At 36.8% G+C, this 26,014-nt stretch overlaps 1 protein-coding gene across 5 annotated transcripts in view; it reads right to left on the reverse strand.

Moving 5' to 3' along the window:
- The window catches only part of UTRN (utrophin), a 339,422-nt gene that overhangs the window by 69,993 nt on the left and 243,415 nt on the right, over positions 1 to 26,014 (reverse strand). For all 5 annotated transcript variants that reach the window (XM_071433386.1, XM_071433396.1, XM_071433405.1 and 2 more), the window contains 4 exons: positions 17,944 to 18,073; positions 7,742 to 8,010; positions 5,504 to 5,650; positions 4,065 to 4,143 (listed from right to left, as the gene is read on the reverse strand). In XM_071433386.1, the coding sequence (XP_071289487.1) occupies positions 4,065 to 4,143; positions 5,504 to 5,650; positions 7,742 to 8,010; positions 17,944 to 18,073 (625 nt within the window). The remainder of the gene's footprint in view (positions 1 to 4,064; positions 4,144 to 5,503; positions 5,651 to 7,741; positions 8,011 to 17,943; positions 18,074 to 26,014) is intronic.

Raw genomic sequence — 26,014 nt, forward strand, 5'->3', positions numbered from 1 at the left:
AACTTAAAAATAGCTATTTATTGAAGGGTCATAGGTACACATTTCAGAAATTACCAGACTAGTGCCTGGGTAATTAGAGCTCCAGCATGAAAAAAACTCCTTGCATGAGATGCCCTGTGGAAGCACAGAGGGAAAGAACAGGCAGGAACAAGTGATGACTGCAAGGAGATGAATTTACACTGCACACACATGGCAGCCACAGAGCACCTGCTCTTGGGTCCTAACAGTCCCCACTTAAAGCTTGGGTAAAATGAGACACAGCTTTGATCCACACTGGATCTCAAGTAATTAAATTCTCAATTAATGTAATTTTCTGCAAGCTCGGCCCACTATAGGATTCATCCCCCTCTGGGGAAAAAAAAAAAATATCCACTTGAAAGTAACTCTCTCCTCTTCCCTAAAGACCCCTCTAAACTGCAGTGAAGCCTTACAAGCTGTAAAAGTCCCACAGGTTGTTGCAGCTACACAGACCAGAGGGCTGGTGCTCAAGGGTTTCACGGCTGCCACCTCTTCCTAAACCACACAAAATACCACGGTTTATAATTTAAGAAATAGTCATGTACTGAAAGGCAGATTAACTGGGAATAATATGTGGGAAATTACAGGACTAAAAAAACCACTTCCTTCACTGGAAAAAACAAAAATTCCATCTTTATTTGAAGAAGGTAACATTTGCGGTGAAGACGTAGGTAAAGAAAAAACATAGTAGAGGCTAAATGCTCAAACAGATGTAGCTTGCTAAAAAATAATCCTTAGGCCTTCATAAATCTGAGGGAAAAAAAAAGTAAAATCAACCTGATAGGTGAAAGTGGCCATCAGCTTTAAAGTTTCATTCTCTAGTGTTGCAATTTGGCACCTATGGTGGGGCTCTTGTTCTAGTACATTAATTATGTCAGCTAAGTAAGAATTTGCTTAACTACAATTTATGTGCTATGACAGATATAGATATTCTGCACTGACATAAGTATGAACTAAACAACGTAATCAATTAAATTACTAATTATTATGGAACAAGTCATATTCTATTTATTTGGGAACAACCTTTGTAAAACGTTGCCAGCTCTCTGCTGTAAGAAAGTCTGGAAAATGAGATTATCATTCTCTCTTAAAAATCACTGATGAAAACTGAGCATAGCAGTTCTCAACTTGGCATTCACTAGCAGGCCTGCAGATATTAGTATGGCTGAGAGATGCTTTGAGCAGGCCACTGGAGACATAAGCTATTTGTTAGGGAACATGTGGAGCCAGTGCTCTGTGGATGTTCATGGATTTGTCATAGAAAGCATACAAGAAACCTAACAGAGTAGTGGATTGTCAGGCTTGGAAAATAAAATAAAATTATTACAGAAAAATCAAGTTACTATTTCTAGAGGCAGCAAAAAGCAATCTTTTTGCAAGGAATAATGGATTATAAGGATTCTTCACCTTTATCTGTGCTAGGGATGCATAAAATTTACTGATCAGTAACTAACTTGAAAAGTGCTTACCTTCCATCTCAAAAGCACTGAAAAACAAATCAACTAAATTCTGCCTCCCAATGACGGGAAGGGACAAATAGCTCAGCAAAAAGAGAGATTGTAGATTGCAGTGGCCTACTAATACAGCTTTACCTCAGGCTCCTAACACAGAACATTTTATGAAGGGTTAATATACTGTTTGGTAGTCTTTAAAAAGACTTTGAAGCCCTTTCATAATGATGGTCTTCAGGAATCCATGCAATTGGTGTTCCAAGAAGTCAAACAGTAGTATCAAATGCTGCACTGTGTTGTTTTAGTACAGAAACATTTCTAGCCACTGCAGAGATTAAACCACTGGACTAACAGGGCTGGAACCAAGGCGCTGGATAATCTTATCTAGGCTTCCTTTCCCATAGAAGGTTGGCCTGCATGATCTTTTGAGATCAGTCCCTTTCAAACAGGGCTACTCCATCATTCTATGATGAACAGGCAGAAACAGGTGTCTTGCTAGCAAAAACTCCTGATTAAATGATAACTGGGGTCTAGTCAGTTGAAAATGGTGTGATGGCAAGTTATGGCTCCTTCTTAGTATTTGGAGGAAGAGTAACAGGTAAGTGAGGTAAACTGAAAATAGCTGCTGTCAGATAAGCACAGATAAAAACCTGCCCTCTAATTCAGAAGTGCAACTTTGGAAATGAAGACTTGCAGAAGACATACATATATAATCAATCTCAGACTTAGGAGTTTGAGATTGTTCTATTCAGACCACTACTCTATTTGTTCCTCACAGCTAGAAGTCTCTTATTGCTGCTAAAAAGGTTTGAAATTTTTGATTTAGAATACAGTCTTTCAACCTGTCAGGATAAAGCCTTCAAATTTCCAGATTTAATTTTTTTCTATTATTATTTTACTTCTGAATTTACTGTCCCTTACTTACATTTACCAGACACTATATGAAGTTGTAGGTGTAAGTTCTTTAACTCTGTCTTGCTAAAGCTCTAGAAAATGTTTGGTTGTTGTTTTTTTTTTGTGGTTGGTGGTTTTTTTAAGACACTTTAGTTGTAGTTGGTGTGGGGAAAGAGGTTGTTTTTAACAAATGGTTTAAATGAATAACTACGTATTATTTCTTTTTCCAAAACTGTGTTACTTAGCTGTAATTCTTTGTGGTATCTACCAACATGGAAACCATCCTGGAAACTTCCCCTTTTTTACTTTGGTATGTGACAACCTGAATGTCCCCTTAAGCCTGAAGAATATTCCCTGAACATGGCTGAGAAATGATGATAAGGCACTGCATAGTCTCTGAGGACATAATTCTATGAATGTTTTAGCCAGCAACAAAGCCAGTTCACCACTCAGACTTGTGAACAAGGTGTTTTATTGTGGCATGTTGTAAGCCAACTCAAGGAAAGGATCCAGGCCAAGACAAACAAAACCAGCAAACCTTTCCTGGCAAGTTTTACATGCGGACTCTTCCACCGAGTCTCCCTCAACTAGAATAAGAGAGCTAGATTCTGAGAAACAACTTCTACATTGCTTCCTAATCTGTTTTATTTACACAGACTAGACTGACTAGTCTTACAAACAGTTCATCTGGCATTCTTCAGCAGTGCCAAAGGGAGCACACTATCTGTAATCTTTTTAACAAGGTATTACATAGATGTATGATCAGTTTACACGTTTGAGACTACAAGAGCTACAAAACCACTGTGTCAACAGTATGCAATATTTCTAATAGGGCTGTCAATTCAAAATAAGAAGATGGTTGTAACATAAGTCAAGAAAAAAAATCAAGATTTATTTAGTGATTTAAATTATATTAGCTATACAGTGACATACACTACTTCAGAATCTCTGGGAAAGACCTGCCCGTTTTCATGTTGACTTCTCAATTCCTGCAATAATGTTATCTTTTTTATAGAAGCAATCAGTTAAAAACTGGACAGGTGATTGTGTTAAAATTCTGTCTCATTAGCTCTGATGATGGCAGGTAGGCTGGAATATCAGGAAACCAACATGGACCTCGATACCACAACCTATCGATGCATAACAATTATATCAACTCAGCTTTTGCCCTCTTAGTAGATGTGAGATTATAGGCTTATGCCTCTAAAGTGTTTATTAAAAAGATGCAAGGATAGGTCCTGAGGAAGAAATGCATGTTTGCTTTTCCCAGCCCTTTACTTGAAGTTCCAGGAATGTATGACACAGAGCCTTTAAAGAAAAAGAAAAACACAGGGAGCTCTTCCTTTGTGCAATCCCAGCAAGTGTGGAAGCAAAAGAAAATGGAAGAAAGTTGGCAAAGGTGTGAAAATATGTGGTCACAAGCATGCAAAGATTCTGGAACAGTGACTGGTCAGACACTGCAGCAGAGGACAAAGAATAAAGCAATGAGGGCACACTCATCTCAGAAAGACAGAGTGGGAAGCACAATAGTCAAAATGTCAATGAAGTTGTGCAGATGAAACACCCCTACAAAAACAAGGAGATAGATAGTATCATGGAAGAGGAACTTGCTCAAGCCATAGGGAAACATGGAGTAAAGATCAGTCAGCATTTGAGAAAGCCATCATATCTTACATGCATCCATTAATTCAAGGAACTTACTGGAAAGAAAATGCTGTGATGCAGGTCCAAAATCTCGGTGTGCCTCCTGTAACTGTTTAAGGCGATCCTCTACAGACACCTACATATAAACGCATACACTCAGAATCTACATTGCAACACCATGATCATGATAAGAAAATCACTTGTTTACATTTCTTCTATTGAAATCAATTTGTTTGTGTGTCACAGCAATTATTTGATACCCACCTATTTAAGGCAACATATTTTTCTTTCATCTGCTTAATGAGAATCATGTTTCTAACTTGCAGTGTTCTGGTGTGAGAACTATAGATCAATAACAGTAGTTTCACGGTGACTACAGCCAGCTGCTGAAATTTCTGACCTCCTCCCAACCCTTCTGTCGTCCAAATTCCCATTGTCAGCAGGTCTCAGTTTGATTGCATTGATCTCATGCTGCCTTTCCAGCACAGAACCATTTTGGAAGACAGTGTTTCACCAGCTGACATGATGCCCCTCAGTCTAATTGAAACTGCAGTAGCAGTACTTGGGTTGCTTGGTTACCTAAGTTTGAGAGGACACACACAGTACTCCTCCATCCAAAAACAAAAAAAGAAAACCAACAAAATAAGAAAAGAAACCCCACTACAAAATGATATTAGGAAAGGAAAGGTCTGATATGACACAATAAGAGCTTTGACTCTCAGGAATGACTCATTCAAAACTACTGGCCAACAAACATGTGCCTAGGTTTTGAAAATTCATTCCCACCACCCTCACTAGAGATGTGATAAGTATTTCCTACAAAAAAGATCACAAAAAAAGGAGAAACCTCAAAAATAAATAAATGAACTTTAGCTGATGTAAGAAACTTCACTAAATCATTCACTGTGAAACTAAGGATGGGTTTCAGCTGTAATCAGGCACAGGGATTTACCTTTGTCAGACCATTTAAGCACAATAATCGTAACTAAGCAATATGAATCTCTAAGCATATCCTCTTCTGCTTTTTATGCTAAATTGCTATAGCATATATCTTGTTATAGCTCTACTAATACTTAAATCACTTTAAGTGAAATTTCCTACAGAAACTGAACATTCAAAGATACAATAAAACAGCTTTCACACAAGCTGGAAATACAACAGAAATTTTTACACTAGTTTTTGGTGACACAGATTTATGCAGTAAAATCTACTGCTACAAGACATACAAAAAAACAATGCAGCAATAGCTCCCACTATTTTCCCAGAATTTATTGCAGTTTCCTGTTCAAATAAACTTCTGAAATAGATTGAAAGGAAAAGCTTTTGGCCAAACTACAGCAGGAAAGGCAGCTCCTTTTGTTGCATTGGTACTAACCGAATAACACCTTAGTGACAGAAGTAATGAACAAATGGTAATAAGTGAATGTTTTAAGAAAACAGAGGAGAGTGAGAAATATCCCTCCCCACACACCTACTGTATGTAATCAGAAGAATACCTGTAAAAGTTTCCAGCGCATATTAAGATCATCCAGTTGACGAGACATCTTTAAAGATGGATAAAGGTCAAGTGGAGACAGCTGGCTGGACAAATCATTCACTGTTTTAACTTTTAAGTTGATGGGAGCAATTTCTTCTCTAAAAGCCTAGAAGGGTAAGAAACACACTTATGTTCAGTTGACATCTGAGCAGCATAAAAGTGTAAACTCCACATGGTGCTGACCTCCCAATGTGGCAGTTTATGCTAAACAACCACGCACAAGTCAGTTCTCAGCAAAGAAATTTCACTCATTCAATATTCTTGCTGTATCACTCATATCCACCTTTGAGGAAAAACAGTATGAAACTTAGTGAAATGCCCACAAGCAAACTGCACCCCTAAAAGAATTTATTTTATTGTTTTTTTGTGGTGCTGTATGGCTTTAGCGCTCTTCTTCACAAAAGGAAATACACAATGCTATATTAGGAGCTTTAGCAGTATAGAGCCTGCCAACTGCTCTTAAGACAAAACATTGCTCAGCAGCTATAGTTTTCAAGTATTAAGCAGCTGACAAAAATTCGATTTAAAAACTATTATTGAACTAGCAAAGCATGAAGGAATGTATCTTCTAAGGAAAAGGAGTACAATGTTTTACCTGATTAGAACCAGAGAGTAAAGCTATTACAATGACTAAAAAGAAGTAACAGGTTTATTGAATCAAATCAAACTAAATACAGTATTAAGACAAAATTGATGCAAGTTTAGTTACAGTTTAAAAAATGCTTCAAATGCCTTGCTTGCTGTGAGTAGTTAAGTGTTCAATCCTGTAAACAGCTTGATTAAACATCATTAAACAAGCCCAAAACAGCTGTAAAGGAAGTATTTTCTTTGGATAATTTAATTATTTATCTCTCTTCAATAATCACTCTCATTAGGCCAAGGAACAGAAAGAACATACTGTTAAGAAAGAAACACTGGGTTTCTGGACAGGCAGTAGGCCCCTATTGCTTTAGCAAATGTTACAGTTTTTCCACAGCAATGAAAATCTGAAAGACTTTGCTTTCATCTACTTTAAAGAAAAAGTCATTAACATGACAAATCACTTCTTAGCATAAGAACAAGGAGCTATGTAGCATTAGCATCTTATTTCTTGCTTTAGCATCTACATTAAAATATAAGAGAAGAAGGAAGAGCTCCATTACTCTTTTCAAATCAACAGCAGTCTGGATATTAACTCACCTTTGACTGCCTTTGTTTTAAAGATTTCAATTCCATTAACCTTGAAAGTAACAATATAATTTGGAGAATGAGGATGCTTACATTGCCATATGTGAAATAATGTAGCCCTGTGAATTCACAGACACTGTATACATAGAGAGAATATCTACAGAAACCCAGTTGCAGCCCATTTTATTCTTCTAATACCAGCATCCTATGCTGAAGACATGGATGGTCAGGTACACAACCCCAGGGTCTTCTAATGCTTTGCTATACTTATTCTTAAGCTTAAAAACTGAAAATTTGTGTTTTTGAAACAGAAGCTTAGCGGTAAATGCTGAATTTGCCTGAAACAGCAATCTTCTCTACCTATATGTGCATACCCACATGTTCTCCTGGAATCTATGATATTCATTGCACTGTACTATTTCCAGTCAGCTTTTCTGGACAATGCTATCAAAAGATATTTCTTCTTGGGGAGCTTTGCATTACCAGGTCACTACCCAAGCCATGAAGTTAGGCAGGGGATAACTACCCATCAAAAGCAGCCATGCCTTGGGATGCTGAGCCCTGCATGGAACCCAGGCAGCAAGAATAACAACATTATAGGTATGTAGTATGTGTTCTTCAGTTTGAAATAATCCAGGTGAGAAGCCAGGCTAAAGTAAAAGCAAATGCAAATTTGCTCATACAAACAAAAATAGACAATAGGCATGTTTAGTTTGTGAAAGTTAAGGAACATCAATTTAAACTATGTATTTATTTCTGTATGATTAAGAAAGCTCTAAATGTTTTTCTAAAAAGAGAGTTACACTTGATGGCCAAACAGATCTGTGTGTGTAGGTAATCCCAGCCAACACTGGGAATGTAGCCCAGCTCTGGACTTTATTTGAGACTTCAGATACCATCTTTAAAGACTTTATACTGCACATGAGAATTTCAGCATGCAGTATATAAATATGTAATATGACTAGAGGGACTAGAATGGAGAGATCTGACACACAAACAAACAAAATATTCCCAGGAATTCCACACTTACCATAGTTTTCTCAATGTGATCTGGTAATGAATCTATGAGCAAGTCTCCTACAGGTTTCCAGCCATTCCTCACATTTTCAGCCTCCTTCAAATCAGCATCAAGGTCATCCATGGCACACTGAAGGTCTTTCAGTTTTTCTAATGCTTTGTCTACTTGCTTCTGCCAGATACTGGCACTGGCATTTAGGTTCTCCCATTTCTCTTTTACCTCCGATGACTGTTTACGCATGGCTTTGGCAATCTTCAAGGCTTTCTCCTCAGGGGTCAATTCTGCAGAGGGGAATAAGAGTAATACTGTTTATTTCTTATTTTTGTCCAGTTAAACCGATAGTGCTCCTGAAATACACACTCAAGACAGTCAGTAAGTCCGTCTTAAGTAAGTGTCGACTGATAATTTATTTCAGCAGGTAAAAGGTAGAAGAAAGTCCACCTTGCTGTAACTGAAATAAACCTCAATCACTCCTACTGACAACACAATTCTTGATCAGAAGACAGGAGACTATTCCTGACTTCCATATATTATGATACCCCAAAGTAAAAGCAGCTTACTGCTGATTTGTTACTTTTGGAGGGACAAGGAAAGGAAATAGAAGATAGTTCTTCCTTCCTGGGAACTTCATTAGGTAATCTTTGCATCATTTCACATAGAAAGAGCAAGGACAGTGCTTTGCTTCTGGATCTCTTACCACCACCTTTCACTGTGGCACCAGGATGTCTCTTCATATTCAGTAGCAAAACCCAAGGTACACTAAGTACCGTGGGGGGTGCGGTTCTGCAGCACTATATCAGTTTTTCTGTGTAAACACCGAAATCCAAAAAGGCTGATTTAAATAGTTTTTCCAAAGCTACAAATATTCTATGAAGCTGTTGACTGAAAAAGAATCAAGCTTATGGTGTACTATTTCTCACAAATTTCAGGCTTGTGTCTAGATCTCACACAACCCAGAAACCCTTCAGTTTGAGACTGAGCAAGACCCAGACAGCTTGAAAGCTAAAAAGAAAATCCTAAAACATCCCCAGCAGGTCCTGCTGTCTGCTGCCTGGGGGTCCTTGCTGAAAAACACTCATGGGAAGCTTCCCTCATCAGGGAAGAGTTGCTTCAGTAATGACAAACAAACATAGCCAGTCTCAGAGGATTCCCCTTCTACATAAAAGCAAGCAGAGGAAACTATAATGCAAAAAACTGAGAGCAAAAAAAGTAGCAGAGACGTGACATACACTGAAACTAAGCCAATTGGCCTTCTATTCAGTCCTAAATAAAAGCTCTGGAAAAGGTTTATCAGAGTACTCTTGTGATTAAAATTCAAGTGTTGCCTATGAATAAATTATACACAATCATGCAGAGATGAAAGTACCATTTTTGTCAGAAGTCAGATGAGACATACCAACTTTCATTTACTGATAGACTGTCTTTAAAATCATTACAATTGACTGAGTTTGGAGTTGCTGCTGTGGTTGGAGGAAGGTGAGGGGGCAACAGACAGAAATTGTGTGGGAGGGATGTTTTTGCTTTACCAAGGTCAGATGAATGTCAAAGTAAAGGCACAGTTATGGTTGCAAAAGTTACCCAACTGTGCCTCCTATATGCAACTGTTGTCCCATAGTACCAATACAGAAAAGCATATTCTAAGTAATTAACACAAAATAAAACATTGAAATACACTCCAATTAGTTGTTGAGAAGTCACTTTTTTCCAGATAAAAAAGTAACAGGGAGTTATTTGGATCACAACCAGAATTTCTGCCCACCAGTTCCACATATTTGTTCTGTTTATTCTCTTAAAGTTTTTTTCAAATCTTGTCAGCCCATATAGGTATTGATATATGCTAGACTATGATGACTAAAAGAGTATTCTGGTCATCACTAGAAGAGATTCAAGACAATCCAGATGCCATCTGGGGGAAAAAAGCCCTACCAACAAAATGAAGAAAAATCAACCCACAATGCAACTACAATTTGTATTACAACTGTTGATATAGGGAGGAGAGAGTTGCCCAAAAGAACAAGGACCTTGCTGGGAAGTGGTTATGTAGGAGAAACAACAAACAAGGAATGGTAACCAGAGCACATTGAAAGGCAAGAGTAATCAACAAGAGCCAACAGCATCAAGGGAAGGGGGACACATACCCAGCCTATGGGTTGTGGTGCATGTTTTGACCTCAGAAGAGAGAGACATTTAAAGAAAGAGTGCAACTGAGTGTTACAATACATATTTTGAACTTACCAAGTGTCTTAAGTTAATATTTCAGTGACTTGTTGGGTGTCATAAGCTATTACATGAAAGCACTGCCTATGGGCCCTCTGCCTCTAAAAGCAGAGATTGTACCCAGGCTTAGGGACACTGCAGTGGCAAGAAGGGATTGCAGAGGAGAAACTTGGAATGAAATGACTGTGAAAAAATCCCACAATGCTTAACTAGATGCAAAGAGATATGAACTACATATGTAGCTCTGGGATCCAGAGACATGGCAGTAACCTACAATTTGCAATACTGACACACCAGAACAAAGATGAAGACCAAAGCTGCGCTGTGATAAATTGAACCTTGTCTCTGAATTTACAGCATTTCACAGTAGAATAAACTGCATTATAGCACAACACAGTTTTGGAATGATCTTTACCCCAAGTTCTGCAAAGAAAATATTTCTTTATTTCTTTTGAAAAGAAATAAAGCTCATGCTCTAAGTAAAACCCAATTTAAGGAAAATTCTTTTACACAAAAAAGAACAGCTACAAAATGCCTATGTAAAGACATCAAAGAAGTTGTTAGCATAAGTACTTTTGGAATAATTCACATTTGAGAATAATAATATTGATGAATGAATGGGAATTCACTACAATGACAAAGGGACTGTGAACAATCTAGAAGTCAGGCTGCACCTAAGGACCAGCATTTAATATTACAGTTCTCTCACAGGCTGAAGTTTCCTATCATACAGCTGTAGGTTGTGGGCAACCAAACCTCAGCAGTGAAAACTTATAAATTAGGATTAAGGGAACACCCAGAGGTAGAACACCTTACATAAGGTAAGGCAATACTAAGCTTCATTGAGAGGGGAGAGAAAATTGCAGACCAATTGGATAAAGCCTCCTCTGTTGGTACCTTGAACATGTGAATACAGGGGACACAATACCCAGAAACTGGACTAAGGCAACGTTCCATATATGCAGAGCTGCAGTCTACCCCTGTGATCCAACATCATGCAGTCGCATCATTCTTTATCTGTTGTCAGAGCCAAAGCCTACCAACACTTCATGAGAGAGTAGGATGCTGCAAGACCCATGCAGGTCTAAGCTAGGTTAGTAGTCAGTTAAAATGATCAGTCACTTGACAAAGAACATGTGGAAAGCTTTATAGTAAGAGCTGAAAATCTTGCAAAACTCTTTGGCTTTCCTTAAAGGCATATAGACACAGGAGATCCAATGAGTGCTTCTTGCTCTAACAGAGGCAATAAGAAGAAAAGTGCCTGTAGCACCTGGGGATAGGTTCATGGGTGGTTATGTTGGTCCTCAGTTAACAAGTGGATTAGATGATCCTGAAAGTCTCTTCCAAGCTTGATGATTCAATGATTAGAAGTGGGGAACAATAGCTTGACTTTGTCTGGCCAGATAAAATAAGTCAGCTTTACTCACAAAAGAGCTAGTCCCTTATTTGGGAATGGGAAAAAGATTCCAGGATGATTGGGGTGATACAAATATCCCAACAGAACTGAAACCCAAAACATATTTGAAGACCATTTGTCAAATCAATCTTATAGTGCAAGGATATTTACTACATATTGTATTTGAAAAGTATTAATTCATTGCAAGACTGCTTTATTTTACAAAAGCTTTGGAAGTGCTTGTAAACCTTGCACTAAAAAGACATTTACTAGAGAAATAGAGCAAAATATGTGCTTTTATGAGCTATAAACCATTCAGCATATATTCATTTAACAGAAATACATCTTGTATAACTTTATGTTTTCCATCACAAAAGCCCAAGTTATTAATGAGCAACACATTACTTTCTTTCAAGCAGAGATCACATTCTTCAAGATACTGGTTGCATAGCATAAAATTGTAAATCTCAAAGAAAGTGTCTTAACAGTAAGATTTTTCTTTTAGTTTGGAATTCATTTAACCAGCCTGTCATTACACAAACCGGCAGACAGGGTTCCTTTTTGCTGTGAAAAAATTTTACACAGTAGTCGTTGCTCTTTTTTCCTACTTTATATTAAGTCTTCTCAATCACCAGTTTGATCAGTGTCTTCCCACCCCTTTTTTTTTAATGGTACTTATTACATTATCACTTCAGCAGTTGCTTAGAGAATAAGAACAGACTATATTCACTGGACCATCTGTTTACAGGAGGGGACAGATATTAACTGACCTTGCAGTCAGGGAAAAGAACTCCTCTTCTGTAATGAAAAAAAAAATCTTGATTTTAATATACATTTTTTTGTCACAAACAAAGCACTGAAAGCTCCAACAGCTTTGCTATGTCTCTAGCACAGACTGAAGGAAGACTTTCAGGCCTGAATTTTCAGCATGTAGGTTCCTTGCATGCTTACATATATGGATAATAGCAGTGAAGAAAATTCTTCTTGCTTAAGAATTTATTTTAGCTATTGGCTGTAGCAGTTTTCATTCTAATCAACCAATTAATCCTTATTATGTAGCCTTGAACTAGTGATTTCTTTCCATCTTGCTGAAATTGCAATAACTTCCTTTCACTTCTGCTAAATTCTTAACCAAATATACTGGAACTGGAGATGATTTCATATTGCCTTCTTCTCACATGACATCAAACATTGTCTCTTCCTTGGTTCAATCAATCTTTGCAGCAAAAACAATGTATGACATAGCACTGTGCTCATTATGAAAACTTTCAGAGCATTTGAATAGGCACAATGGCCCATGATCAAACTCCTATGCAGAAGATCCAAAAGCAGTGCTATCATTGCATCATGAAGCCTTTAGCATTGCTGAAGAGAAAGCATTGTCTGAGTTTCTAACAACCTTGACAGAAAACTTAGTCCTGATGTGATGGGAACAGGAAGTTTAAGAACAAGCAGTAGTTGGTTAAATGTTAAATGTAAACATGTTTCCACCCAGAGAACAACCCGTATTTCAGATAAAACTGGGACACAACAGAGCCTACAAGTCAGGAGTGAATATGACTAGGTTTATATCCCAAGGTCCTCATGAATGAAAAAAACCCCAAACAATCATCCAATAATAAAATTAACCATTTTGAACTTCAGCCAGCCTGTTTCCATTAAAATCCTCTAAGTTTGCACTCCACACCACTCAGCAAGTGGAAACAATTTCCTTGAACTTTACTAATATGGCTCCAAGCAGACAACCACATAGACCCTACAGGACGAATTTCAAAGCTTTACCAAAGCAGACTAAACTTGTAAGGGTGACTAAAAGAGCTAATTTTGAAAATGAGAGAGAGAAGTATTTTGTGATTCTCTCATGGGTAAATGCACATTTCTCTTATCATAGGAAGAAACTTTTAGAAGACATGAGTGAATGAGCTCCAACTAAAACAAAAGCAGCAATGTTGAAAATAGTGTAATTAGTTTCTGGATATGATTCCACTGACTTCCAGTGGGCTACATCCTCTTCATTCTCCTAAGCACTTCTAATTCACAGTCAAGGCTTCATACTCAGTCCAACGGCACAGCAGAGGGAAAAAAAATCCCAGTAGTGTATGATAGCTAGAGAACAAACCCAAATGATTTGGAATAGAAATGCTGCTTGCTATATAGTAGAAATGCTGCTTGCTATATACCTGTTATATATTAGAAAAGAATAAATTTTTCTATCTGCCTATTTTCAGTGAGATCTTCCTTGCAAAAGGAAAAATTACGGCAGAGAAATTTACCTAAATGTGAGTGACGGTAAGCAAAAAAATCAGCATTTGTTTATGCCTGAAACAGGTAAAGATATTGTCCCTCTACAAGTTTATTTAAAGCATCTACATACAATTCACTGATGCCTATAACATATTTCTTTTATAACACAGATGTGATTTATGGGGCTTTCTATTCAATTAATAGAAGATAACAGATGGTAAATACTTATTTTTAAATGTTGTGTTTATCACAACAACCTTTGCTACCAAATAGTAGCTTTCAAAGCTAAAAATCTAATTGTCTTAAAAAATTAAGTTACTAAAGTAGTTGGACAACACTGCAGACTCCTGGAACCATTCACTATTACAATGACAATCAGTGTAGTGGCCTGTGATGATCTGCTAGGATGAGGATGTTTCACTGCTTCAGTGGAAATGTAAGGACAGAATTTCAGCAAAGTTTTATCATCAGTTCATAGGACCCTGGGGACATAAAATATGAAATCTACTTTCCTTTGTCTTTCCAATGGCCTGTAACCTTACAGTACATGGAATTAAAAAGCCAGCTGTAACTATGCCATAGAGAAATATAATTAACTTTTTTAGATCAAAGTTTTCTCCTATACTATGGACAAGTGCAAAAAATGCTACAAACATAAGCATTTTCAATTTCTTTAACCTGTCCATCCATGAAATTCAGCAGCTAGCCTGCTGGCTCATTAATCAGCTCCATTCAGATGCTGAGGCAGCTCAAATACAGGAAGACTGTGAAGCTTGCCTTTTTGCGATGGGGCCTCTGTACAGAAACATGGCAAAACAAAAGCAGAAGACACATGGGAGATGCAATTGGCTAAGAAAGTAGTTTCCTGGAAGATCGAGAACTCTGACTGAATGTGCCAGTTACTCTCTGGTACAGTAGAAGGCCAGCACAAGAAGCATAAGGTTAAGAAGGGGAAAGAAGAAACCAAGGCTTACTCATAACCTGAAACTACATTCTTGTCATATGTTTGAAATTAACAGGACCATTACAGAAAATAATGGGTGATCATAAGGGATGCTGTAACAAATGTTCTCTTTGGATGGAACAATAAATGTGTGTGTGTGTGTATATATATATGCACAAGTCCTTCAAAGAGGTCTCAGTCAGACAAGTTCAAAACTGATTCTGATCAGTTTTCTCCTAAATCTGTCTTATTCTATGCCCTTGCAACAATGCCCTCCGTGGCATGAAAAGACCTGTGGTGAAAGAGAAAGCTACCAAAAATATTGATTAAAAAAAAAATAAATTCAGAGGTTGAAGAAAATAGAAAACAATGTCACAACTTTTATCATCTTCAGATTAGCTAATCATTCCCTCAAAATGACCCCTTCCCTTATACAAGGTAAGAAATAACCTCAAGAAACTGTGATTTCCAATTAATGCAAGTTTGAGTTAGTAAAATAGTTTTGCTATTTCTATTATAGAACCAGCCAAAGTAATTTTCAAATCAAGACTGTGCAGTGTTGACTGTCAATATTTTTAGAAAACAGACTGTCAGTTTAGAATCCATAACCACACTCCATGTTTATCGACATGAAGTGGACTTCATTGAAGTCAACAAGTTAACTTTAATCAACTACAGAGAACACCAGTGACCAAGAGGCTGACAGAAAATTAAAAAAAAATAACATCTTAAAAGCAAACTAAAGCCCACATCCTTCACTGATAATGGTTAATCTGAAGAAAAATTGTATGCCTCTGGCTGTCCTCTAGTTCAGAGATTAAGTTTTCTGGAGACTCGTGGCATCAGTTGTCAGAAAAAATTTACTAGACTCACTCCTAGGTGAAAATTAACAGCTTATTACATATATATGAGCTCAGACAGAATGATTTAAAGACAGCTTTTGGCCAGAAGGTCTATTAATCTACAGAAAGTGCAGGCCTGTTCTGCACAGGGTGCGAGTGCCCACTGCCGGCAGCGGGAGCTTCATTGGGGTTTCTGGGAGAAGAGGCTGGAGCTGCCCAGTGCCAGGGACAGCAGACTCCAGTCAACTCACCATGGGGCACACCTGAGGCCCTTAGTCACACTGGTGGCACCTCAGGGAAAGTGTATTTAAGAAACATAAAACACCAGAGAGGAGGAGGGAACCAACAGGAGAAACAGCAGAGGGAATACCGAAGTCAGAGAAGGAGGAGCAACCCCATGGCAAGGCAGGTTTTCCCCACAGAGGAAAGGTGTGAGAGGAAAGAATTAGGAGAAAGAAACTACTAGGCTAACCACGAAGTCACCACCTTCCCACCCTCTCGTGCCACTTGTTGCCTCTCTGAGCATGACCGACATCACAAGGCAGGGTAGGGACAGGAATGAGGGAGTCAAGCTGAGTCTGTGAAAGGTGGGAAGAAAGCCGTGGTTTTAATGTTTGTGAGGCTTTTTCCCCACTACAAACCAACTTAGTATTTAATTATTTATTTAAAATGGCAATAAATAGTTTGTTTTCCCCAAGCTAAACCTGTTTGGTCCACAGCAGTAGTTTGTACAGGATCTGCATCTGTGACCCATCTGATCCTCATCCTGACTCCTGAGCTTTCTCTCTCATGTTCTTCCCATCTCCTGCTTCCTTTCCACTGCAGTGGAAGACATAAGTGGATGGGTGAGAGTTTGGCTGGTAGTCAAGACTAACCCATCACATGCTCAGAAAAGAAAGTCCATGGAAGTACTGAGTGTGAAGAAGAAAGAGGAAAAGAAGTTCAGTGCACATGTATGAGGCTCCTCAGTCTGAACATATTAAATACAATTGTTGTTAAATTGTTGTTAATTGTTGTTACATACAATGGCTTGACCAGAGACATACACACACCACCTGCAGACCATGGATGTCATTGCAATGCAGTTTACCATGGTCATCAAATTCCCTGTTATACTGTTCTCACTGCCATTGGTATAACACAAAATAATAACAATTTTCATCATAATAGACTGGATAGCAAGAATTTATGATGCATCTTATCTGAAGTTTGTGTTTGCAGTTTTCATCCTGTCAATCAACACTGACTAGATCATTGATATCAAACCCTGTTAGAAAATGAACATTTTGCATTGGCAAGGTTTTATGTGCTAGCATCATTTGCATTGAGAGGTTCTATGATTTTGAGAAGAGAATCTGCAATTTCAAACTTCTGTATGAAAGAATGAACAGATATACAGAGAGCATCCTTACTTTTCAGCTGCAAGGTTGCTTGTGATTTAGACCAACCAAAACATTAGAAATGGCATAAAGCAAATGGGTTTGAGAGGAAAGAGAAACAGAATATCTTCAGGAGTCAGGAGCTCAAAACAGAAGTCAAGTGAGGGCACCAGCAGCACTAATCAATGAGATAAATGGCTCATTGGCTTTAATCACCAGCTATTCAAGACTTTGTGATAAAGTTGAACTAGGGAATACGAAACCACATAAAAATTTGTACAGAAATAACGCAAAGTATGGATGCAGGAGATTAGCTGTTTCCACTGAATAAACTTAAGAAGTTTGCAATGGAGATGTATAAGATGATGTATGGAAATAAAAAACTAACTCCTGATAAAAGCAGATATACTGTAATTTTGTAAATTACACAGAACAGTAAATTGTTCACACCTTACAGCAACTGACAGTTCTGCAAAAGCAGATTGTTACCTTTTCTGAGAACAGCTCTTGTGTGACTAAAAGTAAGACTTCATAATGCTGTAGCTTATATCAGACATGTAACTGTAGTACTTACAGAGAATTTCCTATTTTGTGGTTGTGGGGGAGTGGAGAAAAATTATTACCTTTTTGCAGGTCTCTGATATTTAGAGTAATATCTCAACAAATACTGTGCAAAAACAGTTTCTAACATAGCTGTAGTTCCATTCCTTAGCAAGGATTCACCCAATATTCAAATCCTAAGGATTCTGTAATGACTGCCTTCCTAAAGTGGATTTATTTTACTTCTAATGAGATACACCACTAAACATGCTTATTTCTGTTTGGGGAGTAAAACTTTGCAATAGACATATGGATGTTTGAATGGGAATCCTTGAAGTACTATTCTGACTACATTTAAGGTGCATATGTTATCATGTTAAGAAAAAAGAACTATCATTAGTGTTTTGAACCAAAAATTGGAAAAAGCAGAAGAGATGTTTCTACTTCTTCCATGAAAATGTTATAAATTTCCATTAAAATCTTACAAAGCAGAGAAGTAACCCTTGAGTCTAAAACAGAAATAAAAGCCATCAGGATGCCATTCAGAAGATTCTGAGGTCTGAGCAAGTAACTGGGATATAAAATATGTACTAGAGACATGCAAGTCTTTTCTCTCTTTTTTTGACCCTCCCCAGCAGTGAGTATTTTCTGACCTGTTTTTGAATGCAAGCTCCTCCTTGGTTCCTCAGGCCCCTCAATGGGTTGGTCAGCAAGGAAAACTCGTGCCTGGTCCACAGCATTGAGAACGGTTTGCTCTTTTTCCTTCAGTTCACGCCTCAGAGCCTTTTGGGAATGGAAAGAAGAATTCACTTGTTACTTGACTTTGTGAACAATATCATTTTCTCTGTTTTCATCTCTCCAACCACACCTGCCTAGTGAGTGCGTAATAGCCAACATTAATCAGACTGCAGATAAAAATGCAAATTTTACAAAATAGAAGGAGCAAGAAATTGAGGCTGAAAGGGTAATTTTTAGGAAGTTGATTTGAAGAAAGGAATACAAGAAAGGTGATGATGGTAAGTTTAAAAAAAGCCTAACAAATTACTACATTAAAATTCCATTAGAAAGTAAATTTAATGGGGTTCTTGCTTTCAACAGGATTGCTAATATATAGTAGATTGCTACAACAGACTGTTTACTTTTTTGATAGCTGGAATAACAGCAAATTGCATCTACTACGACTTCAGGAAATTACTTTACAAATGCTAAGGTGAATAACAAAAATTATTAACATTCCTTAGAAAACAAAACATCTTGTTTCTGTCCACTATTTACTAAAATTTTTAAAATTTAGAAAACATGTATCAAATTTTATTGTGATAACACATTCTGAAAAAGCAATTTTTTAAACTAATCAAAAAATATTCTGATTTTAATTATGCAAAAATCCTTTGAAACATATACAGAAAGAAAAAAAATCAATTTTGATGTAAGATTTTTTTCATGGTGGTAGAAATAATTTCAAGATATTTTGCTCTCATGTACCTATGACTTTATTAAAGGTTTAAGTGTAACCAACCTTTAAAAACATAAGAAGTTTATAAGTAGTCAGCTGTTATGTTTCTTATGAAGCATTTTCTTCCAGCATAAAGCATAAATATGTCCCACCTAGAAGGAAACTACTTTTCCTGTTTTATTTCTATTATTTTCTACACACACAAAAGAAGATACTTTAAACATTATTAAAATGCTATGTTTATTTTTTACAGTATATTTTTTAGTTCTTATTTAAAAGTCAAGGCTTATTTTGCTGTCACAATTTGCTAAGGCCCCATTCCAGATCAAAATGCAGTTAGCCAGTGCTGACAAAATTATATAATAAAATGAGTGTTCTACTACAGAAAAGTTTGAAAAACAGATATCATAAAAGCATCACAAATGCTGTCTTATCTTTTCATTACTTAGTCTCTTGATGCCACAATCACAAAAAACACCCTCATCTCAACTTTAGCTTAGCAGGAGGCAAGATGTTACTTTTCCTCCCTCCTTCCCCACTTCATTCCTTTATCTTCCTCATCTTTCCAAATCCTTCCATTCTATTGCTTCAAATAAAATAAATAAATAAACAAACATGTAAATAAATACATAACCCCAAGAAAAACTAAGCACTGATAGCACAGTAACCTTGATTACATTTAGGAACCTGCATTATACTGTCCAGTAAGCATTAACTCCTGCATTTATACAAGCACTCTTCAGAACAGTGTTCTCTGTATACTTCTGTATGGCAATGATATTCTTTGTAGGATTCAGTACATACTAGATGTAGTAAGTAATGAAAATTGCCATTTAAAAAACAAACCTTCTTTATTAAAAAAAATAAATACAGAAATGGAAGTATTGTAAAAGCAACATTCCTGAAGAATCACTTCAGTTCTTCACAGTATGTATAAATATTTTAGTTTCACATTACACACACTAGAATAAGATACTTTGAATCATCCACAGGTTACAAATCATTAAGGCATTCTCTACGTAGGAATTTGTTTCAAGAAAGAAAGAAGGCAGTTTGTATGGCTAGAAAAATTCCCCATTTAAAAGACTTTTGGTTAGTAGAACCTGTGTGGATGCATCAGTAAAATATAACACATTTTAATTTCAAAAACATGTCAGAAACAGAGGGCTGATTACTACACTTTGAAGTAGGGAATATTTCTAGATTTACTTTTCTCCCCTCCATTTAACTTCCAAAATATTGCCAAAGCATACAAGAAAAGGAAGGCTATGTCACATTTTGAGTATGCTAAGAAATTCCACCAGTTACAAACAATCTAGAGAAGGATCTCTTTTACTCTGTCTCCTGTTTACCCTCACATAATGCCTTTCATCAATTTCTCCTGACCCTCAATAAAACTTCAATCAAGTTTGACCTAAGAGACCTTGGATTTAATTCACCAACATCCCTGCCATTGAAGTAGTTCAAATTGAAGTTGACAACAAAAGATTTTAAGAGTTTGGCCCACACAGCTCATCAACTACAAGTCATCCATAGCAATCCTTATCAATATTTTTATAGAGAACTCACTTAACATAAAATAAACCATACACTGAAATAATACTACTAAAATCATTTAGCAGTAGAGTACCTTGAGCACACCCCAGACTTCCTAGATTATGTTTTGCTTTGGTTTTTTCTTATACCACAGGTGCAAAAATAATGCACTCAGACTTGCATAACCTTTTCTTAGCAATACTGAATATATTTTTCTGTCTCTCTCTGCCAGTAAACAAGAAGAGCAATGAGACTACACAATGCAAGGATAACCAAGCATACCAATAATACTATCTTTTGTCCCAGCAAACCTCTCTGCAATAGAACAAAAAAAGAAACCCACTTATAAATCTGATCTTGAGCTGAAATTTCATCTCTCTTGAAAAGACAACATAAAGATTTCATTGGAAAAATCATATCTAGAGGAACACTACAGAGTGAAAGGAAGTCATAAAAAGCCCAGCAAGGAACATAAAACCCACAATACTGAATTTGCTGATTTTAAATGTTTTTATATAATAAGAAGTACAATCACATATTTTAGTGGTTTATTTAGTTTTTCAAGAGATGGCTACTCAGAACAGATGCGCCTCCTTCAGTAGACAAGGATATTACTTCTTTCTCCTTTTGTCAAAAGAACTAAAGCAGCGAAAGCATTTGTAAGCTTTAGTGGAGCACAGGTTTTAGTAGAGGGTGAATTCTGCTCCTGTTGTTGACTATGCGTTTCAGGGAGAAAACTAGGAGAAAATTGATACTAGAGTTCTGATATAGGTTCAGAAGGTGAAAGTATGGAAAAAAAACCTTGAGAAGCATCTCAAAACTTGTCAGTGAAAATTGCCTACTAATAAGCTAAAAACATGGATGCAAGTATTTTTTGAGTCCTGTTGAGCATGCAGATGTGAATACAAAATGAAAAAGTGAACACTGAGCACAGAGATAATGCCTTTATTTTGCCCACACTATGCTTTTTTATGTTTACAAAAGCAAAACAATATTTTAAAGTTATATTGGTCATACAAAAAGGGGCTGTACACAAATTGGTCAGTAATTCATACCACAATATTTCATACAACAATTATAAATTGCAAAATTACTGTATACTTTAGGTAATGGTTTAAAATGAAAGCATCACTTCCCTCAGTAATCTGACAGGTGACAGGCCATTAAATCCAATGTCTACGGTTTACACAGTTCTGTTGCATTTGCAAATCCACTGTTACTTCCTACATAAACCAGGACATGCAAGAGTCCTGGAAAAACCAACACTAATTTTAGACATTCTTGATTCTTATAATAGAGAGGAAAAAAGCCCTGAAAACCTAAGATCTGGTGTGCTGATGCAGTGTCAACACGAACAGTTTTCATAGCTGACCCTAAACAATACTAGCCAAAAATACCTTAAAAAAACCTGCTTTGAAAAAAGTCTTCCACTAGTAGGTGGACATGTGCTTACAAAACTACACTCTTGAAATATCTTATGCAGCATGAAACAAAGCAATGACTACAATCAGCAGGGCAGCATTCATTTTGTAGGTATGAGGTCTCAAGTTAGCCAACTACAGTGGAGTAACCCAGGACCCAACTAACACAATCCTCCTCTCAGGAAAGAGAAGGGCCTCCATGATTTTCAACCATGAGCCAGTGATTTACTCTCCATGTTGATTTGTTCCTCTTTCAGTGACTGCAAAACATATGTTACTCCCTTTATAACTCTGGAAATGCAGACAGATAGACCATTTCCTCTGTTACACCAAGATAATCAAACCTATTTCCCCTCTCTTCATTAAAGATACATCTGATTTCTAATACGAAACCAAACTCTTCTTGTAAGATAAGATTTTTAAAAGAAGTTGCCTAAACCAGGGCATTACAAAATTTCTGTTGGTAATGCTTTGCAGCTGAGTCTTTCCCTCTCTTGGAAAATTTAAAAGCTATAAAACTTTTCCTATTGTGATTTTTGCACTGTTTAGCGTATCCTGAAAACACCTATTTCCTTCAGCTGCACCTTAAAATTGTTTTTGAGCATAGTAAGTGGACTTCCAAAATTACTCACTGTTAATTTGCAGTCTCTTTTTCTCTTTTGAATTGTACAGACTTGTACAGAATAATTCAAGGAGCAGATCTACTTAATAGTTCCAACAGATGAAGGCAAAGCTAATTTCAAAGAAAACACATGGGGTGTTTCTTAAAAACAGAACATATTTAAATCAGGTCTCATTATGCACTCTTTCAAGGAAGTAAAGATGCATGTTACTGTAACTCATATCAGTTCAGCACACTGTAGCCTTATGTGCCAATCAGCAGCTCCTGTAGCATTTAATTACTTATTCATCTTCATTCTGCACCCGGTGCTTGAAAATTCCTGTTACTTTTATACACTAAAATGAAACGGGAAAAAATAATCTGTGGCATTTAACAGGATGGGAAGAATAAGCAGGATGATTGAGCAAACTCAGAGTGAGATGAGGAATTGTTTATAAAGATCATACAGAGATAAAGGTTGTGACTGAGTCTCTGCCAGCTGTCTCCATCACTAAAGAATGAACTAGAAAGAAAATAAGCATAGCATGTTTAAAAGCTGTTCCTTCCTGTCAGATTCTATTTAATGGAACATGTACACACAAAATTTCAAAAGTGTTTTTGTCTCTGTACACATCTCTCTGTAAAAGTCAATTTTATGTGTCTACCCCATCTGATAAGGAAAACAGTCAATAAAGAGCAATATGTGAGACTGCGCAGCCCACCATGCATTTGCCTTTTACTACTTCATACAAAATCTATGTGGCAAGAGAAATAATGAAGGAGAAAAATGGTGCCTAATACACAACCATTAATACCTAGAGATAAAAAGACACATGTAGCACATGAGACATTAAAGATCAGACAGTAACCTACATGTTCCGATAAATGAGTGACAGTGACCAACACCAGAATAGGGGAAGAAAAGGAAATATGAGAGTGAGGGGAACAAAAGAAAAAAAAAAGAGGAAGCTGTTTGCCTTCATAACAAATATATATTGAGTATTTTAGATTTATTTTTAAATAGAGGAATCTAGATAACTCAAAAAGGATTGAAGAGAAGTGCCAAAGGCTGCATTTTTCTAAATTGTCTCTCAGTTTACCATTTGCCACTTTCTCTCTCTTTTGCTGTAGTGTCAATAAAGAGTGTGCAAATAGGGTGTCAGCTACAAGGGTTCAATGTGAGTGTAGACCTGGAAGTCACATCGACAGCAAATTCCTCCTTTTTGCTTGCATGCACAAGGAAACTAAACTGACAGGAATTTAAAAGCATAGAAGTGGGCAAAAGAGAATTAGACTATGCATGCTGGTGATCTCTTACCAGAGGCAAATAAATGTTAGCTTACTTAAGAATTTTCCTTTGATTTATCAAAATAAATGCTTCAGGCCAGAAATATGGGTAATTTTCACTGCGACTGTCTTGTCTCTTGATAATTTCCCTTCTCTCTCTGGAGAAGTGCATGTGATCATAACTACTTACTGAAAACACCAGCTACCTCTGAATATGCACCAATAAACACCCATTACATAAAATAAGCATCTAAAACATCTCTCAAACAAAGTACCTTGCAATAGTGCAGCCAAAGAGACAGAGGAAAGAAAGTTTGCTGTGTCACTACTGCTCAGGCTTACAGACAAGAAACACAAAGCTGTCGCTGACATTGTCAGTTTACTGGTTATCAGTTTTTACAATCTCAAACTGCATCTGTACATTCCTGCAAGACACTTCAATACAAGGAAGGATAACTGACTTTCTTCTGAACTTGTTACAGCTCAAACCCAGTAAGGCTATTGCCTCCATTTTCATCCAACAGCATTTTAAAATCACAAAAAGATGTTTTGAAGCCTGTTTGGAAAAGCCACACTTAAAATAACCTCATGAGGACTTTGAAAGGCCTCCTTTGTGTACTAGAAAAGAATCCAGTACTACAGCACAAAGGCAGAAGTAAGCTTCATTGTCACACAGATTGCATCAAAAAAGACATTAAAAAGCTATTCTTAAAGATAAGAGAGCTATGCTTTTTCTTAAAAATTAAACTATTTTTTTTTCACAGTTAGTTTTCCAAGAAAGAACTTTAGTCTTTTCTGAAGCAAGAACTGCAAGTCCTACATTTCCTAGAGATGCTACAGAATCTAAATCCAACTAGATAGGAAGACCCCTGCTTAATTGAGCAAAGGTTGCAAAATAGGAGGCATAATGATGTTCATTAATATGTCTTCCAGCACCAATAATCTTATGTAACTTGATTTCTCATTTCCTAGTCCACTGAAATGAAACTTTATTTGTGTTTCTAGGTCAATGATAACCAAGACTTGGTTGCCCAGAGAAGCTTGGAAGCTCAACAGAGCATAGTCTTTAGGAATGGAAAACATGGAATGCCTAAAGACTTTTCTATTTTTCCTTAAAATTTATTTATTTTTGTTGGGGGGTGGGGTATAGCTTAAATATGACTAAGAACTACATTGGGAGAAAAAAACCCACACCGTGTATCCTTGAGCAAATTGCCAAAGACATTATCATCAAAAAGCTTTTTTAAAAATATATAATTTTTTCCTAACAAAAGTGAAAAGACAGGCTTCAGTGTGCTAATGTGAATTCTCTACTGAATCCACTACTGAAATCCCCAGAGATATAACTACTCTGCCAGTGGAACCCTTTTGTGATGGGTTTGCTGCTCAGCGCATATCCACTGAATTTGCTTTGTTGGCTCTTTTTCTCTTCTTCAATAAGCAATTTTTCATATTCAGTCCTTGCTTTGTATTTCACTGTACCATGAATACTACAAAAGTATCATCTAAACAGCAGAACAAAATCTGATAGAATATGCCTATTTTGCTCATCCAGCAAGTTTCTAATAAAAAGTGAGCATATTTTGATTTAAATCCTTTGTAATATGACAGCTAAAAAAGGGTATGAGAATCATTAAATTTGATGGCTTGCATAAACTACACAAAAGCAGATTAAAACAGGCTTGGTTTACAATGCTATCCATAGGAAAAAATGTTTTTAATGAAGCTTTTAGAAAAAAATCTGTTTAACATATCTAATCAGAATTTAGTACAAGAATCCATACAGATTGTACCCCAGGGATAGCAATTGGAGATTGGAGACTGAAAGAGGAATAGAGAGTGAAGCTGTTGCAACTTTCTCCTCTTCATGTGGTGGAGCAAAAGTATTTACTTTTACACAACAGCAGTCATCACCCTGCTAGCAGTGGAACCAATTTTCAAATAGCAAACTCCAGTAAAAACACATTCAGGTTTACATCAAAAGGACTATAGTGTGCTTTTGGTGAAGGAAAACTAATCCCACCAAACCCTACTATGGAAGCATGACAGCTATCAGATATCAACAACCTTGGAAGACTTGACCTCTTTTTATTCCCATATTTATTAGTTTTATAGTAAACCAGTAGTGTCATCAGAGGCATTTTCATACATCTCTGATTGACAGAAGGCAGGAAGAGAACTAACCCACTCTACTTGCTCCATTTGTCTTTTGCCTGTGTCCCCAGACTCTGCTCCTGGCTCCTGTCAGAAACAGGACAACTACTTTTATGTAACTTAGGGACAATCCAGAACCTTTAATCTAAAGTATACAAGAACCAGTGTCCAGACACGAGGGACTGAGAGAAAAAAAATCAGCAAAGATAAAATAATATTTTAAACTGTCTGCCAAAACACCCTTGAAAAAGCCCACAGGAAAAGATCAC

This window comes from Agelaius tricolor, unplaced genomic scaffold (assembly GCF_023055355.1).
Source record: "Agelaius tricolor isolate 1412-34295 unplaced genomic scaffold, bAgeTri1.0.p SCAF_1, whole genome shotgun sequence".
NCBI lineage: Eukaryota > Metazoa > Chordata > Aves > Passeriformes > Icteridae > Agelaius > Agelaius tricolor.